Source organism: Caloenas nicobarica, chromosome 1 (genome assembly GCF_036013445.1).
Source record: "Caloenas nicobarica isolate bCalNic1 chromosome 1, bCalNic1.hap1, whole genome shotgun sequence".
Taxonomy (NCBI): domain Eukaryota; kingdom Metazoa; phylum Chordata; class Aves; order Columbiformes; family Columbidae; genus Caloenas; species Caloenas nicobarica.
In genome coordinates this window covers 120,104,075-120,129,483 of record NC_088245.1, presented here as the reverse complement: position 1 = coordinate 120,129,483, position 25,409 = coordinate 120,104,075, and the positions used below count along the sequence as shown (strand labels likewise).

Sequence of the window (25,409 nt, the reverse complement as noted above, 5' to 3'; positions counted from 1 at the left end):
AAATGTGTTTACAGTTTTCCACTGTGATTCCCCCAAGAGGAAGAACCCATGTCTCATACAGAGAGAGCAAACGTTAATGACACCTTCAATTCATCTTGGCAAATTTATGACCAAGTTTCTGTTCCTCTTTCTATATTTCCATAAATACTTACTGAAAGATACCCTTGTGTTTTCTCAAATGCATTCCACTTATTTTTAGTGGGAATTAGCTTGAACTTATTCTAAATAGCTTATTATAGCATAATTTAAATTTTAGTTTATTCTTAACTACTCTTTTAAATAATCCTGTCTTCACAAGGTGTGCAAAGTTCTTTTCCCTTTTCCTCAAGGAGGACTACAAGTCTTTCTAAGGTATCTCTAGATGACATTTTATTACCCATACAGTATGCGTGATTTGTTTTAAAGGGTACCTCATACACCCACGATGTCCTGTTCTTGATAGAAGAATATGAAAACCTCAGTTCCATCATAGATTTCAGGCAAGTAAGCTGCTGCATACTCCCCTGAACAACAGTATTTACCATCACTCATAGGACTGGGACGTTTTTGTGATTGTATTAGCCTCCCAGCAATAAGAAGGACAAATGAAATGTCTTTGTTCTCCTGGAATATACTGATACGAGGAGGGCAAAAACCTTCATGGTTTCTTGGACTGGGATAATTTTTTCTTGTGACCTGGAATACACCCAGCATATGCCTTCAATCTGCATTTTTTGGGGACTACATTAACACTGGAAATAGACCTATATGAACTTACCCCATGAAGAAGATCATGAAAGAAATAATTCAGAGCCATTCTGATAACAGCCACGGTGGACCTATTACACATTTAGAAAACAAATGCATGCTAAAATCAACAGTTTCAAATAGTTTGAGTTTCTTCTCACCCTTGGTATTTTAACATTTGGTCAATCCCTCTGATAACAGTAAACCCCCAAATCTCCTTTTATGGTAAATTCTGTTAGAGCAGGTCCTGCTGTTGATGGGAGAGCTGATCAAAATTAGGCTTAGCTGGTGATGAGCTCAACTGAGCGAGTGAGATTTTGTTCTTGTTTTTCTTTTGTTTACATGGTAACTGTCTCTTTCCTTTTCCCTTACAAATAAATGTCATGTAGCATGGATGAGATGTGCAGCCTTTTATTTGCCAGAAGGAGTTGCTAATAATTGAATCACTTGAACACTAAAATTTGGAGGCAAGACTTTTCAACAGAAAAAATATTAATATGCTACAGGATGAACTTTGTGGCATGTCAAGACCGCCCTGTCACACGTACCTCCTAAAAACAATGATTTCTTTTGTTCTTATGGGAAAGAAGACGAAGGTGTCCAAATCATGAGAATTCATTGCTCGAATCACAGATTTTTTTTTTCACTATCTTAATGGTTTTAAACATAACCTCAGAAGCAGCTTCTTTTCGTAGTACAGTAAAATACTTCAGACATCAAACTGATCCTAAGTCAGTCCATCTAATACTTTTGGAAGAGAACAGATTTTGAACTGATCCTTGAACACGCAAAACCAAAACACATTTCATTTGTTTTCATAGCAGCTAATTGCACAATGTGATTTAGCTTGCGTGCAGAGAGCTGGAAAGAATAAACAAGTTAATAAGGTGCTATGGGACTTGCCTTTATGGTGCACATGTAAAGACTTGTTAAGGACAGAGGCTTAAACTAAACTGATAGATAAAAGCTTCTAGAGGGTGTTTGCAACATCCAACTCAAGCGTCCAGTGCACAGGGAGCCATTTCCCTCCTCGCTGATCGCACACAGTTGCAGGAGACTGTAATGCAAACCACTGTTTCTATTTCTTTTTTTCATCCTTTGTCTCACCTACCTGTGCCAGAACCCATCCTTCCTTGTCACAGTTGTTTTCTGTATAAATTGTGGTGCTTAAAGAGTGTAACAATCATGGTTGAAAAATGGGTTTTGTAAGATCAAGTTTCAACAGACTGATATAGTTCCATCATTTTGAATTTGAATATTAACACTGTTGAATCAATAGAATTCCCCTTGCAATGGTTGTATTTTTGCACATGTGTATATACATGTATGTATGTATGCATGCATGTACCTGTATGTTTCTGCTTATATATACATGTGCATATGTTTGTGTGTGAATATAAACATATATGTATATAAAATCATAGGGTCATTTTGGTTGGAAGAGACCCTCAGGATCATTGAGTCCAACCAAAATACATATATATAATGGCAGAGACATGATAAGAAAAAACCCTGAGCAGAACATTCATCTGCATTTACTATTCAGACTGATAGAATGTAAAAGGGGAAAGACAGAAGAGGACCTAAAAGTAAATTAGATTAAAAAGACCTTTCTGCTTGGATAAGCATCAATGCTGTTTGTAGGCATGCAGAAAATATTTTCTAAGTGGATATTGATTTATGTGCATAACCCTTGCTCTTTTGGGAAAGCAGCCCTCCAAAATTTATTTTTAGACAACTCTAGATTGAAAATCAGCCCATTTAATTAGGGACTGGGTAGTTGCATAATGTGGGCACATGACTGTTCAAAATTCAGATGTTAGCTTAAAAAAAAGAAGCTAGACCTCCCGTTTTTGTATTTGACACAGCAAAAGGAAAGGGAATACTGCTATTGTTGGAATTTGCCTTTACCTCCTTTTAATCATATCTCTCTTGTAGAGTGTTTCAGCAACATCTTAAAGCAAAAATGTTCTGACTGTTCCTCCTTTTCTTTGCCCCAAGGACCAGAGAATTACACAGACCCCATTTTTCCAGGTCTCCTTCACCCTTGTGCCAAATGAAACCCCAGCCAATTTGCTGAGGCTTTGGCTGCTTTCTGTCACTCACTGCAGCTCTTCAGAGTGCAAAACTGCCCCAACCATGCCATTTTTGACATGGAAATATTGCTTTGGTTGTGGACCACATGATATATTCTTTCTTACTGGACCCTTGTTATCATACAGATACACTTGTTACCATGAGGATACTTTTCTGTGTCCTTCCGCAGCATGAGGTTTCTATGTTGATGGTAAGGAAACATACTCACCACATCCTAGAGGAAGCATCTCATTCCAGCACTGATGTCAGGGTATTCAGTAGTTTCAAGAATATGATAGAAAATGAATGATGGAAATTAATTACGATGATGAAAAGTGATGGAATATGTGTGCTGATATTTATAGTGGGCAAGTGAATGATAAATGAATGTTAATCACGACAACAATCATGTTCTCATCATCCTTCAGTGGTAGCATAAAGTGAAGGCCCTGTCATTTTCAGCAGCAGATAACAAAGAAAATGCTCCTTGCTCCAGAACACTTCCAGTCCAAATATCATAAAGGACAGGGTTATGTGCCTCCTTAACCAAAGCCAGATGTTTGATTTCAAGGAGGGAATTAAAATCTATTTTCACTAGGGAATTTTTCTCATGCAGAAGGTCAGCATGGGAGAAAGCACGCAGGAAGTTTCCCTACTGGCGTTTGTGCTAATTAAGGGTACAGAACAGATTCAGTAAATAACCCACTGTTTTCACAAGGCGATAAACATTTTGAAAAGCATCTTTAAATATCAAGCCTCAATATCTGGCAAAATGTGATTTTTTTTTTTAGTTAAATAGAGTGAGATAATTTGGGGGTTTTTGTGGTCTGAAAACTGGAAGGAGAGAAAAATCAAGAAAATTATTTTTCTTCTATTTTACAGTGCATGACCACATATTTCTCTTCACCTGAGAATGCCAAAACCTGGTGTGAAGTCTCTTTGTGGTCCAAGCATCGAACCTCCTTGCCAGGCATCTCTCCTTTTTCTGATGAGGTTTGCAAAAGTGGTGATCGATTGTTTCTTTTATGGATCACCAACCCAGTGATGCAATATAATCTTTATTCCAAACCAAGCATTTAGATTTCTAGCCCCCTGTTCAGCACTATGGTATTGTAGAGAAACTGTCGATGTTTGTGGCAGCAGTGGATGCTGTTAGGAGGTAGGATTTTTTTTTTTTTCCTGATTACCTGGCAAAGCAGATTGTGCTATCTCACTGAGGCAGGGACTGCATGTAGGAGAGGGTGTAGAAAGAGCAGCAGTTTTCCTGGCATCGGAAGTGGAAATATCAGTGCTGAGAAGCTCTGCTGAGATGGAGCACTGTTCTTCCCCAGTATAATGTAGAACTTGCGCTCCGAGAATGGAGGCTTCCTTCTGGCTGCACGGTTCTGGAAAGTGCCCCCCTTGCGAGAGTCCCATGGGCTAATATTAGAATTCCACTCTTCCATTACTTAATTCACAGGTATTGATGGAATAAGTCATGCAAGCGTTCTGGAAAACACTGTGCAAGCTGGAGCTTTGCTCTCCTTTCTTTAAGCCAAATCTTGAACTCAACAGTTGCTTCAGATGGCAGAAGTCACTTGGTGGGTGAAACCATGGCAAATGTGTATGTGTGGAAATGCAGAGTCAGAGCAGGATGCTAATAGCCTCCTGCTGAGTAATTCAGAGGGTGGTTTAGCCCTCTAATGCCTTCCAGGCAAATCTGGATGTTTGTTCAGACTTGGCTTGGTTCTGACAGACACCTGGTGCAGGGGTTCTTGCAAGTTGTTTGTAATCTTTATTTTGGGGAAGGGTAGGAGCGAGGGTGTGGAAAACCTATAGATGCCTTGATTTCATCACACTGGCATTTTAGTATCAATCTCAAACCAGAAATAATTTCAAAACAACAGTAGCACTTGACAGCAGGCCAGGATTTTCTTTAAAAAAAAAAAAAAAAAAAAAGCATTTCCTCACTGTGTAAAGTGAGATCGCTGAAACTACTGGTGAATTTTCTGCTTGTTCAGACTCCCTCAGAGGCACAGATTTGGGTTCATAACTTGTCTGGTCAGTACATTTTGGCAGACAGATTGAAAAATTTTGTTCTTTTTCTTGCAGCCCAAGCTTCCTTTTACCCCAAACTTCCACTCTGTATTGTTTTTAATCATTTGGTGTTTTAGTCATTTGGTGGTTTTCTGCCCACTTAAAAAGCTCCCTGCCTCCTTTGTACTTAGTTATACAGTGTTTGTTTGGGATGATCACAATTACAGGTATTAACAGGATGAAAAGAAGAAACAATACACCTCCCCAAAACAACTTACTGCATTCCTTCTTCTAAACAAATCTGTTCAAGTGTTTGTACCTTCTAACCAGGTCAAAATGTGCTGGTTTTTTTGGAAACCTCTCCTGTAGTCATTACTTAGTATTCGCACACAAAAAGTGTGCCATCACTCACCCTGTCTGTATAGTAGCTTCTCCTAGTCCAGTTTTTCTGGTTTGAAAAGTTCCTCTTCCTTCATGAGCTTCTCTGATTTCAACTGAGTTGGCTCAGGAGCATATGGAAACAATTTTCCTTAGGCCCCTCAAAGTGAGAAGCTTCCTATAAACATTTAAATCTAATGCATCAATAAAAGATCTTACACAAATTGTGAAACATTTTGTAGAGTTTGGGCTATAGATTACCTTCTTCGAACATTTAGAAAAATCTCCCATCAGAAATGTGTATTTGGGTCTGTCTGTGTGTCCCTGTATCTGCTGGAAGCAAGGGCAAAATCTTATGTTGACCAACAGTGAAAAGCAGATTGTGTATTTTGGTTGGTTTATTTTGCACTTCAAATCTGCTTAAGAGAGGCAGGTTTTGCACGTGTGTGCAAGAGATGGATTCACAGGGGGAATTCCCAGTTGCATGCACAGGCCTCTGTCCTTCCTATCCATATCCTGGCTGCATGTTGGGCAGGTTTAGGTGGGCTAAGAAATGGGAAGTCATCCTTCTTCCAAGAGGAGCAGCAGGTGCTTTCAGTCAAAAATGGGTTACAGCCAGTGGCGCTGGCACAAATCAGTGAAGCCTAGCCACATCTGTGGGCTTGTCACTGGTGTCTGCAAGATGTTGTAGTTCTTGAGTCCCGTGGCACTAGGTCAACAAGGAGATGTGAGGTGGGTGTTGGTGCTCTGTTCTGGGTCCTTTGTGGCAGGGAGCCAATGGTCCAGCCAGTGAGACAGCGAGGAGGGGCTCTGGTCCCATCACCAAGTGCTGATACAGGCCAGACACGATGCTCTTTGCTGAATGGGGCCTTCAGGTGGACTTGGCCCATGTACCCCATGGGGGGATGCTGAGCAGGAGACTTTTCATCCAAGTAGGCTTTCATAGCAAAGGGCAACACCCGCCGCCCAGACTGCTTTCTTTCAAGAATGCCTGGTTTCAGAGTTAAAAACAAGAAGCATGCTTACAAGATGTCTTAGATAGGGTTTACTTCCCTGCAGCACTGCTAAATCATGTATGAGGTGTGATCATCAGTCTCATCTGGTACCAAACTCGGTGGTGGGAAGGGGACCAGGCCATCAAAGTGCTGGAAAAAACAAGAGCTTCTCTGTGCTGAGATTGCACAACCGGTGCTCAGTCAGAGGAGCAAGGCCAGGCAGAGGTTCAGCATGACCTCCGCCTGACTCATATTTTTTCCTTCTGTTACCAATAAGAACTTTTTCCTCATGAGTCACTTTAAAACAGTTCGTGCATGTTCAGGGAAAAAACAAAACCCGAAGATTTTCCTGAGGAACAGTTTCTTGGTGAGACAGAACAAATCACTGCATACAGTCAGGCACTGTTCTGCCTGCCTAGTTGAGCTAAGTAGCTCTTAGGGCTTTAAGTGAATAGTTTTTTACTGCATTTGTGTATGTCCCTTCAACTTTAATGCATTTTTCTCTGAAACATCAGCAAAATAAGCAAGTGTTACTATTCCACTCTTTGGATATGCATCTCAAGCTCAGGGAAGAAAGGACCTCTTCAAAAAATTGTCCATCCTAACAGAGGCCTAGCATACGCTGGGAAAACAGTGCTTTTTCTGTTCTACTTTCTTCTCAGGTAATATAAGCAAAAGTGTATTTATAGTATTGTAGCTGTGGCTTTCACGAGGTCTGAAATACTGGGCTTTCTTCCCCCACCATGACTTCATTGCAGTGGCAAATTTGACCTGTGTGACTTGCTTGTGGCTGCACAAGGTGTCCGTGGCAGGAGCAGGGAAGTCCATAGAATCACAGACTAGCATTTTAACTCTGACAGCTGAATAGTTGAAGTTTCTGAGAAGTTCAGTTCTCTGTAGGGAGTAGACATTAAGGTGTCCATTATATGTATTTTTTTTTCAGAAGCTGGAATAAGTTTGTATCCTGATGGCAGAAGTTATTTATTTTGTTTTGTCTTCAGCTGCAAAAAGATTACTTCTGGCTAAGTCAGTGTTGTGGTTTAACCCGAGCTAGCAATATAACCATGACAGCTGCTCACTCACTCTCCCTGCCGCCACAAATAGGGGAGAGAATCAAAAGGGAAGGGAGAAACTGGGATTGAGATAAACACAGTTTAATAAAATAACAAAATACTAATACACTACTAGTAAACATATATAAAAAATAGAAATAGAATATAAAATAAAAGATACTCAGTGCAGTTCCTCGCAAACTCCGTCCACACTGAGCAGCCAGTCCCAGGTCCAGCACCTGGTCCCACAGCCGATCCCGGAGAGAGAAGAGAGAAAAAGGCAGAAAGGCCCAGAGGCCTCTGCAAAGTGCCAGGATGGCAAAAAAAAAAAACAACCCAAAGTAATGAAAGTCCCAAACAGAACTCCCCTCAACTGTCCTGGCTCCAACAAAGAGAGAGAAGAGAGAACGTGAGAGAGAGCGGAAGATCCCAACTCTCCTTAAAAATGAAGCATGACACTAATGGGATGGAATATTCTCATTGATCAGTCTGGATGTCAGTCAAGCTCTGCCCCATCCATGCCCCCCTTCCTCAATGCCTCACACCTGTGGGCAGAGCGCTTAGAACATCCTTGGCTCTCAGACCAGAACCATTAAAAACATTAACTCTGTCCCGGGATGTTATCTTCTTGTTCTCAAACTAAGTCCAAATAACGACCAGGCTAGCTATGGAAAAGAAAGGTTTCTAACTGCATGAAGAAAAAAACTCATTTTCAGTCAAACCAGCACAGTCAACCTGTTCCTCTGTTCTAACACCTTTTGGCCTTGCTGACTGATTTAAGCCAGTTTTGACAGATAGTCTTTGACAGGCTCAAAGACTATTGGGTTTCTACAGGCTTTGCAAAGATCAAGAGTGGAAAAGAGGAAGAAGCTGTAGCAATGCCTCACTAAGGCATTGAGCTTGAGCTCAGGCCTTACTAAACATCTCAAATGTCACAGCAAGGGCAGTTTTTAAGACTCCTCTGATGGCGAGACAAAATTCTCTTGGAGTCACAGGCACCAAGGAATGCCATTGTGGGGCAGAAATCAGGTGGAAATCAGGTCTCATCTGAACTTCTTGTTGCCTTCTTTGGCAGCTTTGCAGCATGGTTTTGCCTTTGTGTTCCTGACCCAGACCAGTTTATTTCCACTGTGAGATCCTCAGGACTGGTGGCACCTCCATCCATTTGCAGTCTTCTGAGGCCACAGTCTGGGATTTCTCAGACTGACCAGCTGTAATCAGATTGAAATGGTGAGTCTGGAAGAAGGATCTGGGATAAATTTACTGACAGCTGATTCTGAGAAGTCAGGGTAAACGATTTAATGGTTCTCAAGCTTTAGGTCCTGTACATCTACGGGAAGGTGTGCTGCCTTCTGGAGCACAGAGCAGCTTCTGTTAGACTCCCATGGAGCCCAAAGGCACAGTCCTGTTTCCTGCATGCAGACCAGCCTGTCTTGAAACATCATGACCATTTTGGGCATCTGAAATAGTCAGTACTTCACAGACAAAATATTGCAAAGCAATTAGAAATGTTCCAACAACTGACCTTTCTGTGTCAAACTCCTAGCCTAAAGAAAACCAGGATCTTTTAAGTGACTAATTAGATCAAAAGTGAATCTGTCTAAAGAAATAAATGCCTAAAAATTATGATGAGAAAGCCTGTTGTCAGCTACAATATTCCAATTACTGATAGTACAGTCTAGGAGAGTCAAATCTGATCTCTAAAAATCTGTTTCTGGATCCTGTAAAATTAATCATTAATCAGTTTTGACATGGCTTTTATTGGCACAGCTCTTCTTTTTGCAAATTGCATACTTTAGATCAATTCAGACATTACAAATGTAACTGCAGAAAATATAAACAACAGAGCCAGGAGAACTGATCAGCTCCAGATGACTGGGCCAGGAGGACAGTGAGGAGCTCCTTCCAGATTGCGCTCCAGCTCGCTACCAGCACCGCATAGCCAGTGCTTTTATTCCACAAAACGTCTCTTTCTCCGTTCCTCACCATTGACCTTCCTCACCACCAAAGCAAAAGCCAATTTTGCACTGGGGTCCTAAGATAGCAGCACCTGGTTGAAAGGAACAGGGAAAAAAGACCCAAACTTTTTCTATTAAATACACCAATGGTTATTAGAAATACATTTTTGTGTAATCAGCCATGCACATACAGGTGGTCAGTTTTCCAAAACGATCAATGAATCTATTTATTTTCCCTGCAGAAGAATCTGTATTGACTTGTGGTGAGTAAGTGCAACTCATTACAGCAACTGCTGGAATATGAAGAAAGAGCACATGCTACTGCCTGGGATGCATCATCTTAAACTTACTGCAGTTAACACAGTGCAAGAATATGTCTGAAAGATGTGGAAATGGTTGCACAGGACATAGGGTGCATACTTAATTGTCTGGGTGGCCTCTTCCAATCTCTGCGTTGCTAAAAAGCTAAGTTGCTCTGTGCCTAAATGCTTGTAGTGCTGAAGAAATAAAGCAAATATGAACCAGAACCACAAAGAATTTGGAAATTACAAGGTAAATCCTGAAATACATGACTTCTGTTTCTTATTTCAATTAAATGCCCACTGACTTTACTTAGAGTTTTGATTGAAAGGGGGAGTCCTGTGTATTCTGTATTTAGGAACCAGTTCATTCTCTACTACAATAAAGTTGCAACTCACAGTTAACTCATCCTGAACATAAGTCTGTTCCAGCTGCCAGCCGTAAGACTGAGCTGTAAATATGCAGAGTTTTATCGATGTTTATTAATAGTCCTAAAGATAAGCATGTATACTTAAGTATTTTCGAACAGGGTTGTTAGTCCTTTACTGCAATTTGGAGGATTGTACTTCAGTCATTGAAGTCTTCAGTGGTGAAGATGATGACATTTGTTTTATAGCTAACTCTGGAAAGCAGCAGCTGTTTAAGACATACGGCAACCCTATCCAGCAATATAGGGTTGTGAGCAAGAGAACCCAAATGCAATCCAATTCAGCTGCCAGTCTGGAATTGCCTACATCTGACTTTGGTCAGGACATACAATTCTTCAGAAGTACCAAGTCATTTTTAATGGCTAAAGATCTTTTTTGTGAGTGCTAGCTGGAAAACTTAAATCAAGATATTTTTTCCAGAAAATTTAGGTTGTTGAAAAAAAAATAATAGACCATGCAAATTGAACTTCACTGACTCAAGTCCTCTTTTTTATTTAATTTTTTTCCCCTTTTTTCTTTTTTTTTCTTTTTCCTTTTCTTCTTTTTTCTTCTTTTTTCTTCTTTTTTCTTCTTTTTTTTTCCTTTTTTTTCCTTTTTTCTTCTTTTTTCTTCTTTTTTCTTCTTTTTTCTTCTTTTTTCTTCTTTTTTCTTCTTTTTTCTTTTTTTACCTTCTTTTTTATTTTAAAAAATTTATTAGTGGGGGTTTTAAGTCAGATGGCATCCTCTGTACAGCCTACAGTCAGGGTCTCCCTGTTGCCTCTCTGTGCTGATAGGGGATGTAAAAGGTGCACCTGGGGGATACAGCCTGAGCAGACCTCCTCGTGCGTGCAGGAGAAGAGGTGCTGATGTACGCATTCTCCTTAGACATAGCAGAAATGTCTCCGAAACAATTTTGTTGTTGTTGAAATCCTCTACCCATTTCCCCATTTTTTGCGAAAACATTTTTCAGTTGAAGTTTGGGCAAGCCTTAATTTTCCTTTTGTTTTTTTTTCTTGATGAGTTTGCTGTTTTATTTTCCAAGCCAGAAGAACAGCTCACAAGTGCCTCAACACTACATGAAGCCCTGGCTTTGCCCTTTGCCAGAGGGTCTGAACCATCCAGCATATTCTCCAGGGCACCAGCTCTCCTACCTTGCGAGCGCTAACACAGCGATTGCCCGACTGTGTTTTACAGAAGCGATATTCCTGATATTCGGAACATACACAGATGAGAGGGTTTGTGGTTTAACCTCCCTTACATCTGGCTCCTTCATCCACATGAAACTGTCTACAATAATGCTGCGTGTATTTAAGTGCTGCTCTGAATATATTGCCTCAGCTCCAAGAACTGTACCTGGGATTTTTGATAATTCAGTGTCAGCTCCTCATGAAATAACATATTGTGTTTACTCCTTTTCTTTGCATGAGCCAAGTGATATTGCACTGAAGTTATTGTCCTGCGTTGTAAGGCTGCAGGCACATCTATCTTGGGAACATGCCTTCATGATTTACACAATGAAAAGAAAGGGATTTTGTTTTCTCAAATCTCCTGATTTATGCCCTGCCTAATAAGGTTTCTGTTTGCCTGGCATTGCTCTAGTTTATCTGATACTGAAATTGCAGTGAAATGAGCATGAGACCAGCTAGTGAAACAGCTTAAATTTGGGAAAAAACATTGACATAGACATTTGGTTTTGCTCTTAGTTTTTTTTTGAAGTACAGAATTAAAGATCTAAAAATAGTTATCTCCTGATGTGTGGACAAAAATGAAATTCAAGATGCATGTACCTAACATTTGAGGTATATAAATCTGGCTCTTAGCTGTCAGATATTCGAGGTGCAAGAGGGAATGAGCACTTGGAAGGATAAATGTGGACTAAATCATCAATTTTGAAAAACCTTTTTCTCAAAATGAGGTGTGTGGGGGGGTGGGGTGCAAGCTGAGCAGGCAGAAGAGGCAGGCTCCCTGGGGAGAGCATGAAGGAGAAAGAACTGGCAAAATTCCCACTGGAGCCTCTTTGTTTCTGTTGTCAGTAGTTATCACCTACCTGCAAAAGGTAAACGAACGTAGCACCTTTTTCCCCAATCCAAAAGCTGCATGCAAGGACGATTAAGCTCTACCAACTCGGAAACGAAGCGATTAAGGGCTCATCCTGGACAGGTGATACAATGGCCAGGATTGCTCTTATTTCTGTTCTCATCTTCTGGGCAGCCACACAGCAGGGAAGGGGAAATGAAATTACAGGTGAGTGATGCAAACCTGGTCAGAAGACCACAACTGTTATGCAGGACAGCTTAGCTTGGTGGTGGGATATCTCTTTGTTTGAAATAAACTGGCCAAGGTGGCCAAGCTGAAGAACTGGTAACGTCTCAGTGACCATTGAAGAATCCTCTGTTGATAATTAAACAAAATCTAACCAAGCCAAGATACCACCTTTGTCCCCAACTCTTCATCCCCAGGCATAAGCCTTGTCATTTCATTTGTGCCAGAAATGAATGAGTAGGATTCCTGCTTTGTGTTCAGTAATGTGCACATTTTTCTGAAAATTGTCTTTAAAATAAACTTTTGGAAGAAAATATGTAGTAATGTACCTAGCAAATTCCTAGAGATGCATAAAATGAGGCTGTAGAATACATGTTTAACTTTCATCTATGGGATGGGCTCTAATTTGGAAAAACCTAACCCAATTGCTAGGTTGTAACTGCTAAATTAAATCCTAATTTGCTCTTAATTTCTGGTTTGATTTATCTGCATGAGAAAAGAACATGATTTTTTGGCGGCTTTTTGCTGCATTTTTTTACTGAAGTGGTTTTGCAAGTCTCAGTAAAAATACAAACCATATTTTTTAAAGCCTTGCAGATTTTCCTGTTTTTCTGTCAAAGTCATATTTAAAAAAGAGGCTCCGACAGATGGGGGTCAGCAGAACCCCTATTCTACTGCCATTTAAAGTCAATAGTGCTGACTTTAAAAAGGAATACCCAGAAAAATCTAGCTCTTAATCCATTTTTCCTCATGTTTTGGAGCCTTTGCCTTTTAAAGCTGAGTTTCAATCTGCCCCTCTGTGAACCTGTTCCAACAGATTACTTGGAATGTTACATTAAGACAAGAAAGGGGCTTGGTTTTGCTCTTGTTCTCTATCAAAAGATTTTGCAGATTCCAGATCACAGTGGCTTTTCTGGCACTTGAGCAGTGAAGTTTCCAGAATTGCAGTTAAGTCTGTGGCATCAATGCTATCAAGCACTTTCTATTGATGATTTTTTTGATCATGCTCTCAAATCTGATCTGGGTTTGACCTTGAATTCTAAGCAGCCTACTCCTAATGCAGACTTCTCTTCCAGCCTTTCCTCTCAGTATTTATTTCTGTTAATAAAGTATTTGCTTTAATTGCTTTTGCTCTTGCTTAACATAATCAAATTTACACTTTCCCTGACAGTGCTGAAAGCTAGTGGTTGCTAAGACAAAAACCTGAAGTCCAGAGATGATAGGCGTAACGAAGCCTTACTAACATCAGGTGACTGCCTTCCCCTGCTTTGCTATCGACTTCAGCTTTGTGTTGCTGGAAACAACAGCCAGTGCATTTTAATTCCATTCAATAGTGCCATAATCCCATAGATGGGGGTAATGAGAACAGAAAGCCAATTCGCTAAAGAGCCCAAATTGATCTGAGCCACATAGCTCAGTGGGAAACTGCTGTCAGCAAATAATTGAACTCTGTGAGTGTCAAAGCTTGTTTTAAACTGTATGGAAGTGATGGATAATGGTAGTAATGATGGTGCTGCACCTTTCCCTGTCACTTTCAGGCTGACCTCCTCCAGCGAGGGTATCTTTTTGTGCCACCACAGCCATATCTCAAACCTTCTTTTTTGGCTTTGGCAGCCTCATTCTATACCTAGTATCAAAGTTTAAGTATGAAATATGATTTCATATCTGCTCTGACAGCTGTAGCTTCTAATTATAAACTGTGTCTAATTCTATACAGTTTTATTCTCAGTTTCATACCTGTATTTATGTTGCACATTGCTGTAGAGCCTAAGCCAGCGCAGCTGACTCAGGAATTTTTAGCTTTCCAGTGTTATGTCCTCGCTGCAGCTGCAGCTCTGCACGGACAACACGAATCTTCAGTGCTCTCCTTACTCGGTTGTTCTCTTCCAGTGCCTGCTTTGCTCAAGCCGTGTTGATATGTGAGCTCTGGAGAAATGCAGAGATCATAGTGATGAGAAGCTAGGCTGAACTTTTCTTCCTTATCTGCCCTACCCCTCCTAATATCATCTTATACTGTAACAGAATGATTCCTTAGTGTAGTAGTTTCTTTTTCTTGTTTCCATAGGGAAAAAGTTGTCCTGCTGCTCTCAGGTTCCCTGATCACCAACAGATGTTTGTGCACTTTCTCTAGATAAAGGCTAGATCCAAAATGATTTAGGTACTCTTTCCATCCCACATGGCGTATATAGCCATTCAGGTCCCAAACTAATGAAAGTGAGAAAAAAAAAAAAAAGCTGGAAGAAGGTGTGGTTTGTTTGTTTGTTGTTGGGTTTTTGTTTGTTTGTTTTGTTTGGTTTTGTTTGGTTTTGTTTTTTCCTGCCTACATGCCTAGAAGCATTGCTGGGGCAGCTATTCTCAGAGCACTCCTAACATGTGGCAAGGGAATGCTTTACAAAACGCAATGACAGCTACCTGTTTCTTGTAAGGCACTTGATGCTTTATGTGAAGTGGTAACTGATCAAATGCATTGGTTAAAAAGCAGCTCTTGATCTCTGATTTCTGCTCCAGAACCCATGTTTGTTCTCTTTTCCCCTTTCCCCTTTCCCCTCCCATGGTCCTAAATCTAACCAGGGGAGGGAGGCCACCTTACTTGCTCTGTCCCACCTAGCCTTCAGTTCCCTCCTGCACAGCGACCTACATGCCATGGCTGGGTACAGGCTTTCTTGGTCCTGGTCAGACCTGTATGCCAGCCGCTGGGATTTTCTCCTGGCTCAGGCAGGGTATGGGTTTCTGCCCCTCGGCTTGACACAGGCTGGGTGTCCTCCTTCCTGCCCCTCATGACCATCTCCTTTCACTCTCTTCTTAAGGACAAAGAACAGCCCTAGTGCTTTCTAGCGATGTGACAGACTTTCAGCTGCTGTCTCTGGAGGTAGCTTCAGGGACCGGCCACAGAGATGCCCTGCTTATGGCTGGGGAGGAGGATGAAGCAGGGAGTGGGATCTCCAGATATGCCCTGTTTCTTGATATTTTCCTGCTGCCTTGCCCCAAGCAGCAGCATGAATCTCCCTGGAGCCTGCTGGGAAGTCTCTCGCTCTCACACGCACCCTTTGCAGCACGTCCCAGTGTCAAACTCTGCCTTTTGCCACAGGATGAAAGCACAGATGGGTTAGCCAGAGCAGGGATGGACTCTCAGGGGCCTGATGCTCTCCCTGGGCCTGGTCAGACATGAGTTATTTATAGCCAAGAGGGAAGGCTGGAGGTGGTCTGTGGTCAGTCCCAGTTACCCTCACCTTCCATCTGCTCTTCCAAAGTGCCCTTATCCACAGGGAGGTGTCTGTGCCTCCACTTGGGAGCTGCATCAAACAAATCCATTTGTCTTCATGGCCTTTTGAATGTCTAAGCTGGGGGATGTATTTGAGACTGTTCTTATTCAAGCAGGTCCAAGGATCAAGGCTGGTAGGAAGACCTTCTGGGTGAGTTTGTTGAGCCAGCTTGAGGGATGTATTGTATTGTATTGATGTATGGTGTATCTATTCCATGTTTTCTTCTGGACTGTCTATGCATTTCCAAAGGATCATCCTGTTAAAAACTTTTTTTGCCAGTCCTATTCAAATTGCACATATAGTTTTTGTTTAGCTAGAGGGCTAAACATGTTAAAAGCACGTAATTCCTAAAAATCTGAAAATTTTCAGACAGGAGATAAGCTGTACAAATAAGATAAGCTGAAAATATTTTAATTGTGTGCTTGTTGGATATACTATGTTAGATGCAGTCTGTTGACTGGCCCTGGTCCCCTCAGAGCTCTCAGAAATAACAATCCTGCAATACTTGAATCCCTTCTGCTATTTCATATTTATCCTTATTAAAGTTTCTTTTGCTTTGTCTAAAGGATGATATAGGCATTTTAGTTCTATCCCATTTGTTTCCCAAATGGGACACAGGGTGACTCAGCCCCGCTGGCTTCTATAGCATTTCATTAAGAGTCAGTCTGATGTCTGTGACATGATAATTGCTAAACTCCATCTGGTTTTGTTGCTGTTCTTGTTGTTTGGGTTTCTTTGTGGTGTCTTTTTTTATTCCTTTTTTTTTTCTCTCTCTCTTTTTCTCTCTGCTCCTGCTCAAGTATTTCAGTTTTAAGTAATGCATGTAACAAGTTTGTTTCTCGTCATGACTGGTTTCAGAACTCCAGAAACTGAGTCCCATTCCCTGATCTGGGTGAAATTATGTAGTTAATGAACTTGTTACTGACTTCTTTTATATTAAAGTCAATGAACCATAGCAGCTCTCAAAGGGACTGGTCTAGTACGGTCTGCTGCAAATGCAGACAGACAACATAGGAGCGCCAGGAATACCTTTTGTGTCAGATACCTGAAAGTCCTTCCCAGTGATGCATGTGTGCCCAGTTGTAGCCCAGGGCGGTGTCGGAAGGATGTCTTATTCCAGACATCTACTGTGACTCATCTGCCCATGAGTTCCTCACCCTTCATTCCCTTTATAGTCGACGGAGAAAGACGAACACTTTGGCAGTGTAAACCTGGAGTGGACATTTAAAGTACTTGGATGACTCTGCCCTGGAAGTGCCTATTCTGCTCTGCTATTAATTTCTGTTAATGTATATTAATTTCCTTTATACTTACTTGAGTTAAATTGTCCTTTTTCTGCTTTGCACCTGAAGGCACTGAGAGCTCTTTGAATTTTCTGCCGATCTACATCCTTTTATGATTCAAGTGATGCCTATGACAAGCAGTCACTATTAATTCTTTCTTTCGTCCATTTTCTGAAGCGATGGTCTCCCTAACATCAGGCTTCTTAGAAAGCATTCGTCTGTGTTGGTTCTGTCACTGATTTCTCGTAACAGTATTTTAAACTAGGTACTGCAGGGAACTTATGTATGCTCTGGAGTGACAAGTTAGTGCTGATCCTTCTCTTTCCTGGTTTGTTTGTTTCCCTCCCTAGAAAAGGGCCTCTCCTTGCTAGGTTACCATCTGTGCAACTATAATCTGACCAAAAATGTGTTTAAAATGGTTGCCTACCAAAAGTCCTATGAGAAAAGCACTTCCTGTGGAGGATGGATACCATGGATGATGTGTCCCCGAACGTACTATAAAACACAGTATCATACTGTTCAAGTCCCTGAAACCATCACTCTTACAGATTGCTGTGAAGGATATGAGCAAGTTGGACTCTACTGCTCTTTAGGTAAGTTTTAGATTAATAGTTGAAATAAATATCTGGTGGAAGAGGATTCACTTAAACTGAGACATACAAAGACTTAATTCAGTTCTGGGCAATAGGTTCCTTTTCACTGATATAACTGAGTTTGCAAAAATCTACAGGAAAGTTGGTCCAACATGGCAAGGAGTAGACATGAAAGACCATTGCTTCTGATTCTTGCTCTTTGCCACCCGTAGTCAGAAATTCACTGAAGTTCCAGGTAAGCACGAAGAAGGCACCTGCTGGTTACCCCTACAAAACAGGGCTCTGAGCAACCTGATCTAGTTGAAGATGTTCCTGCTCATTGCAGGGCGGTTGGACTAGATGGCCTTTGAAGGTCCCTTCCAACCCAAACTACTCTGATTCTATGATTACTTGTCCTGGTTCAGGCCAATATCTGTGGCCAGGTGCAAGAACTCATGTAGCCTTGGCTGGTGCTGTGTGTGCTCTGAGTATGCTTGCATTTACAGTAGAAGCTTTATTGTTGAAAGTAGTTCAGGATGCACTAGGATAACACCTTCTTTCAGTTCGAGCAGGGTCAGTTCCCAGGATGCAAACCCAGTTTTAGTGTTAATTTAGAACAACCTGTGGCCTCAGGACAAGTTGGTACTTATTGCTTTCTGATCAAAACTACATTAGGGCCCGTTTTCTCAGGGCTTCCTTGGTTACCTAGGGCTATGTTGGAAGACTGGAAACTAGTGAAACTTTTGATGGATCTGATCTAACTTCTCAGTTTTAACAAGATTCTACTTCGGAAGACTTTTCCTTGTGGTCCCTTCCAACCTGGTATTCCATAATTCTATGACTTTATAATCTTTGACTCAAGATAGATGCTTTTTCCCTTTCCCACATAAGGGCTACCAGTTGTCAACAAGAAATTGCTAATTTTTAGCAGAACTCAATTCATAGGTTGAAGGGATTCTTTGGAGAAAAGGAGCTTTATTTTGTTTTAAATGGATAAAGCCACGTGCTTTTAAGCTGAACGTGCCTCTTGGATTAAGTAGGCCAGCACTGATCTGTTCTAGTGTCCAGAAAAGTTCCACAGGACATAATTTTGTCTCCTATTTTCATTATGACATTGCATTTTCTCAATTTCCCCTTTTCAAGTTATTGCCCTGGCAATTTACAAAGTCTCGACACTGTAACAAAAGATTGAAAAAGAAAGGTCCTATTGCAGCCCTGATCCTTGCTTTGGGTCATAAGACTTGGGTGACTCAGTTCTATGGGAATGTCCCTGAACCTGCTCCTACATCCGATTGTATAACATAACATGAGAGGGTATGAGCCCTATGTCTTGTCATGGGATCTGTAAGGAACAATGTGTTCATCCTACTTTTAAGTTGCAATAGAGCATTGGAAAACCTCCAAACATTTTTTGTGAAGTATTTTCTCAGCAGTTACTAGTAGAATATTGTGTCTAGCAGGAAAATTCCTTTAATAGAAAGATGGGAACACAGAAGTGGTCATTGTGTTTTTCTTGTTCTTAAAATAGTTTGCTAGAGAAGAGGAATGAAAGCATAATTAGATACGCATCATCCCTCATTTATTGTATCCTGCAATTGTTTGGCTCTGTGGCTGTTGTGGAATGTCAGCCAGGGCAAAATTTGACCTGCAGGTTATGGTATATCCAGGCAGTTTTCTCACACTGGCAATGAACCCGCTGTTGATCATATGTATTTTCCAAGCAGCAGTTCCATGCTGGGGTAAAACTCCAGTAGATCTAATTAGTGTTGAATAATCACTTCAGAAAGGTCTTTTTGATATACATGCATACGCATACGTATGTGCATGTATGTATCAAATGACAAGACAGAGAAGCAATGATAGCAAATTGCTTTTTAATTCTGTAATACAAGGAAACAGATGTATCAGGTAAATGCTGAAGTCACTAGCTAGTTATGGTTGCCACTGTTTGCTCAAGAAATTCTATGAGTGGTCAGGATTTTCAAGGTGTTTCTGAACCTCTGAAAATCGAAACTGTCTTCTTGGGTGGAAAAGAAGGCATCCTGGTAACACACTAAATATTTTTCCCCAGTATAATTCTATGTCTGTTAAAAGCATCTCTAGGGATATTTTAGGCTTGAGAGCTGTTGATGAGTTTATTTCATCTAACATTAACAAATCTGTAAATCACTAGTAAAGCTTAGCTGCAGAATTTCTACTCTGCCCCTGCCACATTGTTGATGGGCACCCTGGGCAGTTTGTCCATGAAATACTGTGGTCACCTTGACTCTTTTTCCTGTCAAAGTTAATTTTGGAATATTATAAGCCATAAAAGGATTTGTATGGCTTCTAGGTGAATTCTGTGTTTACATTATGCTGGTATCTTTGCTTTTCAGGGCATTAGTCATAAATTCTGTGAATGGTAATGCACCGTCTAGACACAGTCTTAAATAAATGATGAAAAGAGAAACTGGAACTGCTGAAATTACTGCACAGCATGCTGTTGAGCTACCGTTATTTTCTTCTTGATGTTATCCATGCTGGCATGCTCTCCATCCCGCCAGGAGCAAAAAGGTCTCTGTGACCTTTCACGGTTACCTGCTCCTGGCCACCTTTTCTTCTTAGAAAGAAAGATTTACCCCTGCCTGGGATATGGCAGGCCTGCTTTTCTTTTTTCTTTACTGTTGGGGAAAAAAGTCTAGATCATTAGTCAAGTTATTCCAGTTGTTCTCTCTAGTTGCCCATCAATCCATTAAGATAGTATAATATTACACATGCACACACAAACTACTTTAACAATTGAAAATTGGAAAGTTAAGTATCTTAAAGTTAGGAATTGCTAGAATTAGTTCTAAAGGTTGAATTAAATAAAACCAAACTTTGTTTCCTCTCTTTGTGCTTGTGCATGCATATTAGTAAACTCTTTCTATTACCCGATCTGGCATTGCCTTGCCGCAGGGCCACATTTCCCTGTGGAGCTCAGGGACGATGGGGACCCTCTAAGGAGCTTTCCAGCAGCGCGTCATCGTGGCCTCCACCCTCTTTGCATGGTGCAGTGCTCTGCTGAGCCTCTCTCTGAATAGAGAATTATGTATCACCTCCTGAGGTGAATCCTGGGGCGACTCACAGACAGCACTTTGTCTTCACCAAATCTGCAGGAAGGGAGGGAGGTTCTCTGCCTTGCACAGCTGGGCAAGCGAGCTGCAGAGAGACTGAGATCAAATCGTTTTTTGTGCCCACTCTCACGTACCTAGGGTGCAGTTTTACATATTTAAAAAGTTATTTTAATGTTGATTTTCAGAGCTCTTAGAGCCACTTTTAACAACTTGCACAAAGCCTTGTGTCCTCAATGGCGACTGTGAGCAGTCCCTTAATTGCTAAGCAGGTCCCAGGGCTGCAGGTCAGGTTCCTGCAAAACCCATGGCTCTGAAAGGTTGTTATGAGTTTGTTGTACAGGACTTTCTCAGCATATTGCTGAAATTTATTTCAGGCAAAGACAGGGTCCAATTCGCCAGGCTAGTTTCTAGCTGCTTGTATGTTTACTTCTCCCAGTAGCTGGTTTGCCGCCCACATTACTGCATAAGAGGAAACCAGAGACCTTCCTTATCTGCCATCTAACCCTGCTAGATCTCCAGCCAGGGAGCAAGAGAGTGCATCAGCATGCAATGAAGGCTGGTTTTTAAGCACACATATACAAAAATACCTTGAAATAAGAAGGCCCAGACAACTTTAATCCTGGAGTTTCTTAACTGGAGGGCATTTAATTTGCAATGTTAAGGCCACACATCAGAGTATGCTTTGTGTGTGTAACTTCCCAAAGTTTTCAGAGAAACAACTGTAAAGTTAAAAACCTTTCATTTTAGCTGCCCAGGTAGCTCCTCAGCAGGACTGGGGCCTTTCAGAGTCTGCATGCAAGATGTTTGCGTGCTGGATCTAACTGGAGCAGTGGGGAGCAGTGGCATGGATGTCCCCTCTGCTTGGGCTGTCACCAGAGAGCCGTGGGACAGTGGTGTCACCAGCGGTGTCACCAGCAGCATGAGGACAGCATTGCAGCACCTCTCCAGAGTGGGAAGCGGGGAGACCTCACCCAGCAGCAGATGTCTCTGATTGTCCTACTGTTTGGGTCCCTTGTGTGCTTCCAGCATCACCAGAAATGGGATTAAGAGTGTCAGAGGGTATGTCCCTGAGTATCCCCCATGGTGTCTGCTTACGGGTCTCCTGTCTTCTGGTTTTGAACCCACCGAAGCAGTCAGTCTCCACACTTTCCTGTGCTGTCAAATTGCAGAAGTTAATTCCCGTTTGGATAAAGAAGTGCATACTTTTACCCATTTTATTACTCTGGGGTCTGATGAATACCAGCTCTGCTTTCACCTTAACCCTCCGCTTTTGGGATATTGTAAACCTTGATCACATCCCCCTCAGCCTTCTTCTCTCTGCAGCAAAAAGCCTTAGCCATTTTGGTAGTCTGTCCTCGCAGGCTATCAGCTCCATTCAGATACTCCATGCCTTTTCCAGCTGCATTAACCCCATGGGGACCAGGGGTACCTGGAGTCTCATCTGAGCTGTGGGCTCATCACGGGCCCCTGCTGTCTCTTCACCGATAGCTGGTGTGAGCGCTGATGGGCAGAGCATAGCTACATCATGGTGCTGCCCACAGGATGAACCCATTGGAGATGGCAGTGGCTAAATTTCATTAAGCTTATTCTGAGCATGCAGACTGTTCTTGTGCTCTGAAAACCATGTTCCCCTGTCATCTAAAAGTGCGTTCTTGTCGAATTTCAGCCCGTGGCTCCTGAATATGTTCTAATGAATGATACGGCTTTTCATAGGGAAGGTTGTTAAATATTTGTCAGATGCTGAACTGGCACATTGTGATGCTGCCCTCCATCCTGATTAACTCCCCGACAGGCAAATGGGATGGAAAACATCCGTCTGAGCAGATAAAGGCCAGAAATGCTCAAAGACCCTGAAAACAGGATCATATGATGAAAACTGCCAGTCTACCTTTGTAATGGGCTTTGCCAGGAGCTCTTTCTATAATCTCACAGATTTGTCTCCACCTTCTGATGCCTGAGGTGAATGCAGGGTTTTGGTCCCTGGCTATGCTGCACCCTCTGGATGGAACCTGGCCCCTCCAGGTGGAAGGAGGGAGAGGAAGGAGTTTGTGGCTGAGCTAACGGTGTCCCTCAGCATCTGTCTCCTGGGAGGTCCTGCCATCCTATGGTCACAGCAGACTCGGCAGCTGTCATGTGGGCAGGCTGGTAACTGAGCTTTTGTTGCTAAGCACTGGGTGCTGTGTTGTTGCTTCAGTACATTTATGCAAATAATGGAGGAGAAAAGCCTATACTTTATCCAACTGACAAGAGGAGCTGGCTGGCTTGCTCTCCAGTACTGGCAGTGTTGCTTGGTAGGTGGCTGTCCCCAAGATGATTGAAGTGGAGAGCTTAAATTGCATGTTGAAAGTGCATCTGGTACAATTAGGCAGAAATGTGATGTGAATCCATCTCTGTTTCCGCTGATCCGAAAATGATGACCTTTTGATTTTAGATAAATGGCTACTGTGGCACTCAGCCAGGATTCAATAGTGTTTTCTGAGATTGCATGTGACTCATTAAATCTTTTACATCACAGTTAAACATGCCAAAAAAAATCCAGGTGGAAAAAAAGCAGCTTTGAACCTTAAACCTGCTTGAACTATACTTGAATCTCAGAGCTGGAGGGGTTTACCTGCTTGAGTCCAGCTTACCAAGATCCACCTGGTTTGAATAGTAAGGAGCACTGGTGACATACTAAAACAGGGAAGTCCCTTGGTGCTCGTGTCTGTGCGTGGTGCAAGAGGCTGGGATGAAGCAATTGTATGAGACTAGGAAAGTGTGAGATACTCATCTAAGGGCAACTGAGGCCATAACACACCTTATTGTGGCTTTAGACTAGAAATCAGGAAAAGGCTTTCTAGCAGTAGGACCCATTTGGGGTAATGGCCCATAGTGCCAGCCCCAGAGCCAGAAGCAGAAGTTCCTGGTCCATGCTGGGAAGCAGAACAGGGCTACTAGGACTTGCTGGACCCAGAAGTAACTTGAGTAAGATTCCACAGGGTTGATTTTTTTTTTTCACTCCCTCTCGCTGCAAACCTAGGCCTATGACTCAAAATGAACTTTGGAGGCAGAGTTGGTCCTGGGGAAGACTAAGGAGGGTAGGGGCCCTTAGTTTGCAGGCATGAAGGGGCCCACACTAGGCTGCATTAGATAGCAGGACAAATCCTGCTTCCTGCAGGGCAGTCAGGTATTCATTGGGGTTTTGGGTAGGGATAGAGTTTCCTAATTTGCTGCCCAGAGCTCTTGTGGGTCTAACACCAACTCTACTTGAAAGATGCTCACAGGCTTGTTGAGGCTTGTGCACACTGACTGTGTGCACACAATACACACACACGGTGTATCAAATACAATCTGAAAGAGTGTGGGAAAGTGCTGTCCCATGTATTCCACATGCAAATCTTTGAAATTACACCTGCAAGTAACCTGCATGCTGCTGAGAGGTCCCACCTCAGTGCACGGTTCTCCATCTTGTGGGTTTTGGCAGGTTTTTCAGCAGAGGTATGGACCCCTGTCATTAAGCTATGCTTACATTCCTTGATACCTTTCAGAGACCCTTGACGAACATAATTTGGGCCCCTCAAAAGACAGAGGCCATTGTCTTAGAAACCACTGGTCTTAATAGGCTGTTTCTTCATTCAAATAAGACTGGATGTCTAGTGGATGACTTTAGTTGCCCGATCAAGAGTTTGTAGGACCAAAAATCTGTAGGCACGAAATGAATAGAAAAGAGAAATCTTTTAGGTTGATTGGAAAGACTAGAGCTGAGCTTACATGGAGCTATGCTTGAGAGCGTGGGTGAAAGCAATGTTTGTAGAGCTTAGAAATATTTTCTCTTTTCCTCCAGAGAAGAAATATGTGCTGGCATTGAGCCAAGACCACTGTCTGCCCTTGGCTTGGGAAGCAGTAACCTTCTGCCTTAGGCAGGGCTGCCCAGCGTGGACTACCAGCCCCCCCGGATGGCTAGCTGGCTGATATGGAGTATGTGCTGCCAGGCTGCAGAGCAGGGGCCCAGTTCTCATCTCCTGGCCTTCTTTGTAACCCAGTGAACTGTACCCAAGAACAGCATCTTGTCTCCTCTCTCACGTAGCATCTTCAATTACTATAACTAAAGGTTAACTTTGTCACAACAAAAGGTTAAATGAAAACTCCTGATTTCTAGCTTAGACATTACCTGTTTCCTTTGATCATTGGATATTATTCGGATTAGTCGTAGCTGACATCAGGCACATCATCTGTTTTACAGTGCTTCAATGTCTCCATATTCAGAAACTGTCTGTCTGTCTATCTATCTATCTATCCGTAGTTATTAATGGAAATTTATAAATTCAAAATTTCTGTAACAGAAATGTCATGGATGAGAGAAAAATCTGAGAACGTTTACACTCTTGAAATGAAATAATGGTATTGTAGGCTGCTATTTTCTCCCCATGAAAACCTCAGAACAGACGCACTTCTAAAATGAGGAGGAGGTGTTTGCTGTAAATTAAATAGCACAATTTTATGGAAACAGTTTTCTATATTTTTGTTCTCAGAAATGTTTTTGTTACTTAGCACTCAATAGATCCAGTGTATTTGCCTCAAGACCTGGTATTTGTCCAATGGAGAATATAGAAACATCTGATTATCCTTGCACGTTTGATACTGAATGTCCAGGGCTTAAAAAATGCTGCAACTCATCCAAAGGAGCAGGCTGTGTGGATCCAATGCCAGAGGGTATGTTACTGATAAATTCAAGACTCCTTCTAATAGAAATATGCTTAATTTTTCCTTCTGAGGGTGGGAATGGGCAGGAAAACTGTTACCGTAGCTCTTCATAAAACAAATACGAGAATCTGCTTTGGATGAACTCCAGGATATTCAGTTTCAGTATTGCACCTGTGTGAGTGCTGAGCCGTGGGTGCTACAGGTCCAGCAAACCTTGCTCAGCTTCTTCGCCTTTGCTGATGCTGCTGCCTGCAGCCTGTGGTGAAGGAGGCTGTAGCTGATGACTGTACGTGGGCCCTTCATATTTGCAAAGTTAAAGCTTGCTTGGGTTTCTCAGAGCTTT

At 41.9% G+C, this 25,409-nt stretch overlaps 1 protein-coding gene across 3 annotated transcripts in view; it reads left to right on the top strand.

Moving 5' to 3' along the window:
* The window catches only part of UMODL1 (uromodulin like 1), a 76,290-nt gene that overhangs the window by 9,940 nt on the left and 40,941 nt on the right, over positions 1-25,409 (top strand). For 2 of the 3 annotated variants that reach the window (XM_065658545.1, XM_065658543.1), the window contains exons 2-3: positions 17,067-17,309; positions 24,914-25,075. In XM_065658545.1, the coding sequence (XP_065514617.1) occupies positions 17,132-17,309; positions 24,914-25,075 (340 nt within the window). In that variant the 5' untranslated portion in view covers positions 17,067-17,131. The remainder of the gene's footprint in view (positions 1-17,066; positions 17,310-24,913; positions 25,076-25,409) is intronic. The other variant, XM_065658544.1, reaches the window with a different exon arrangement.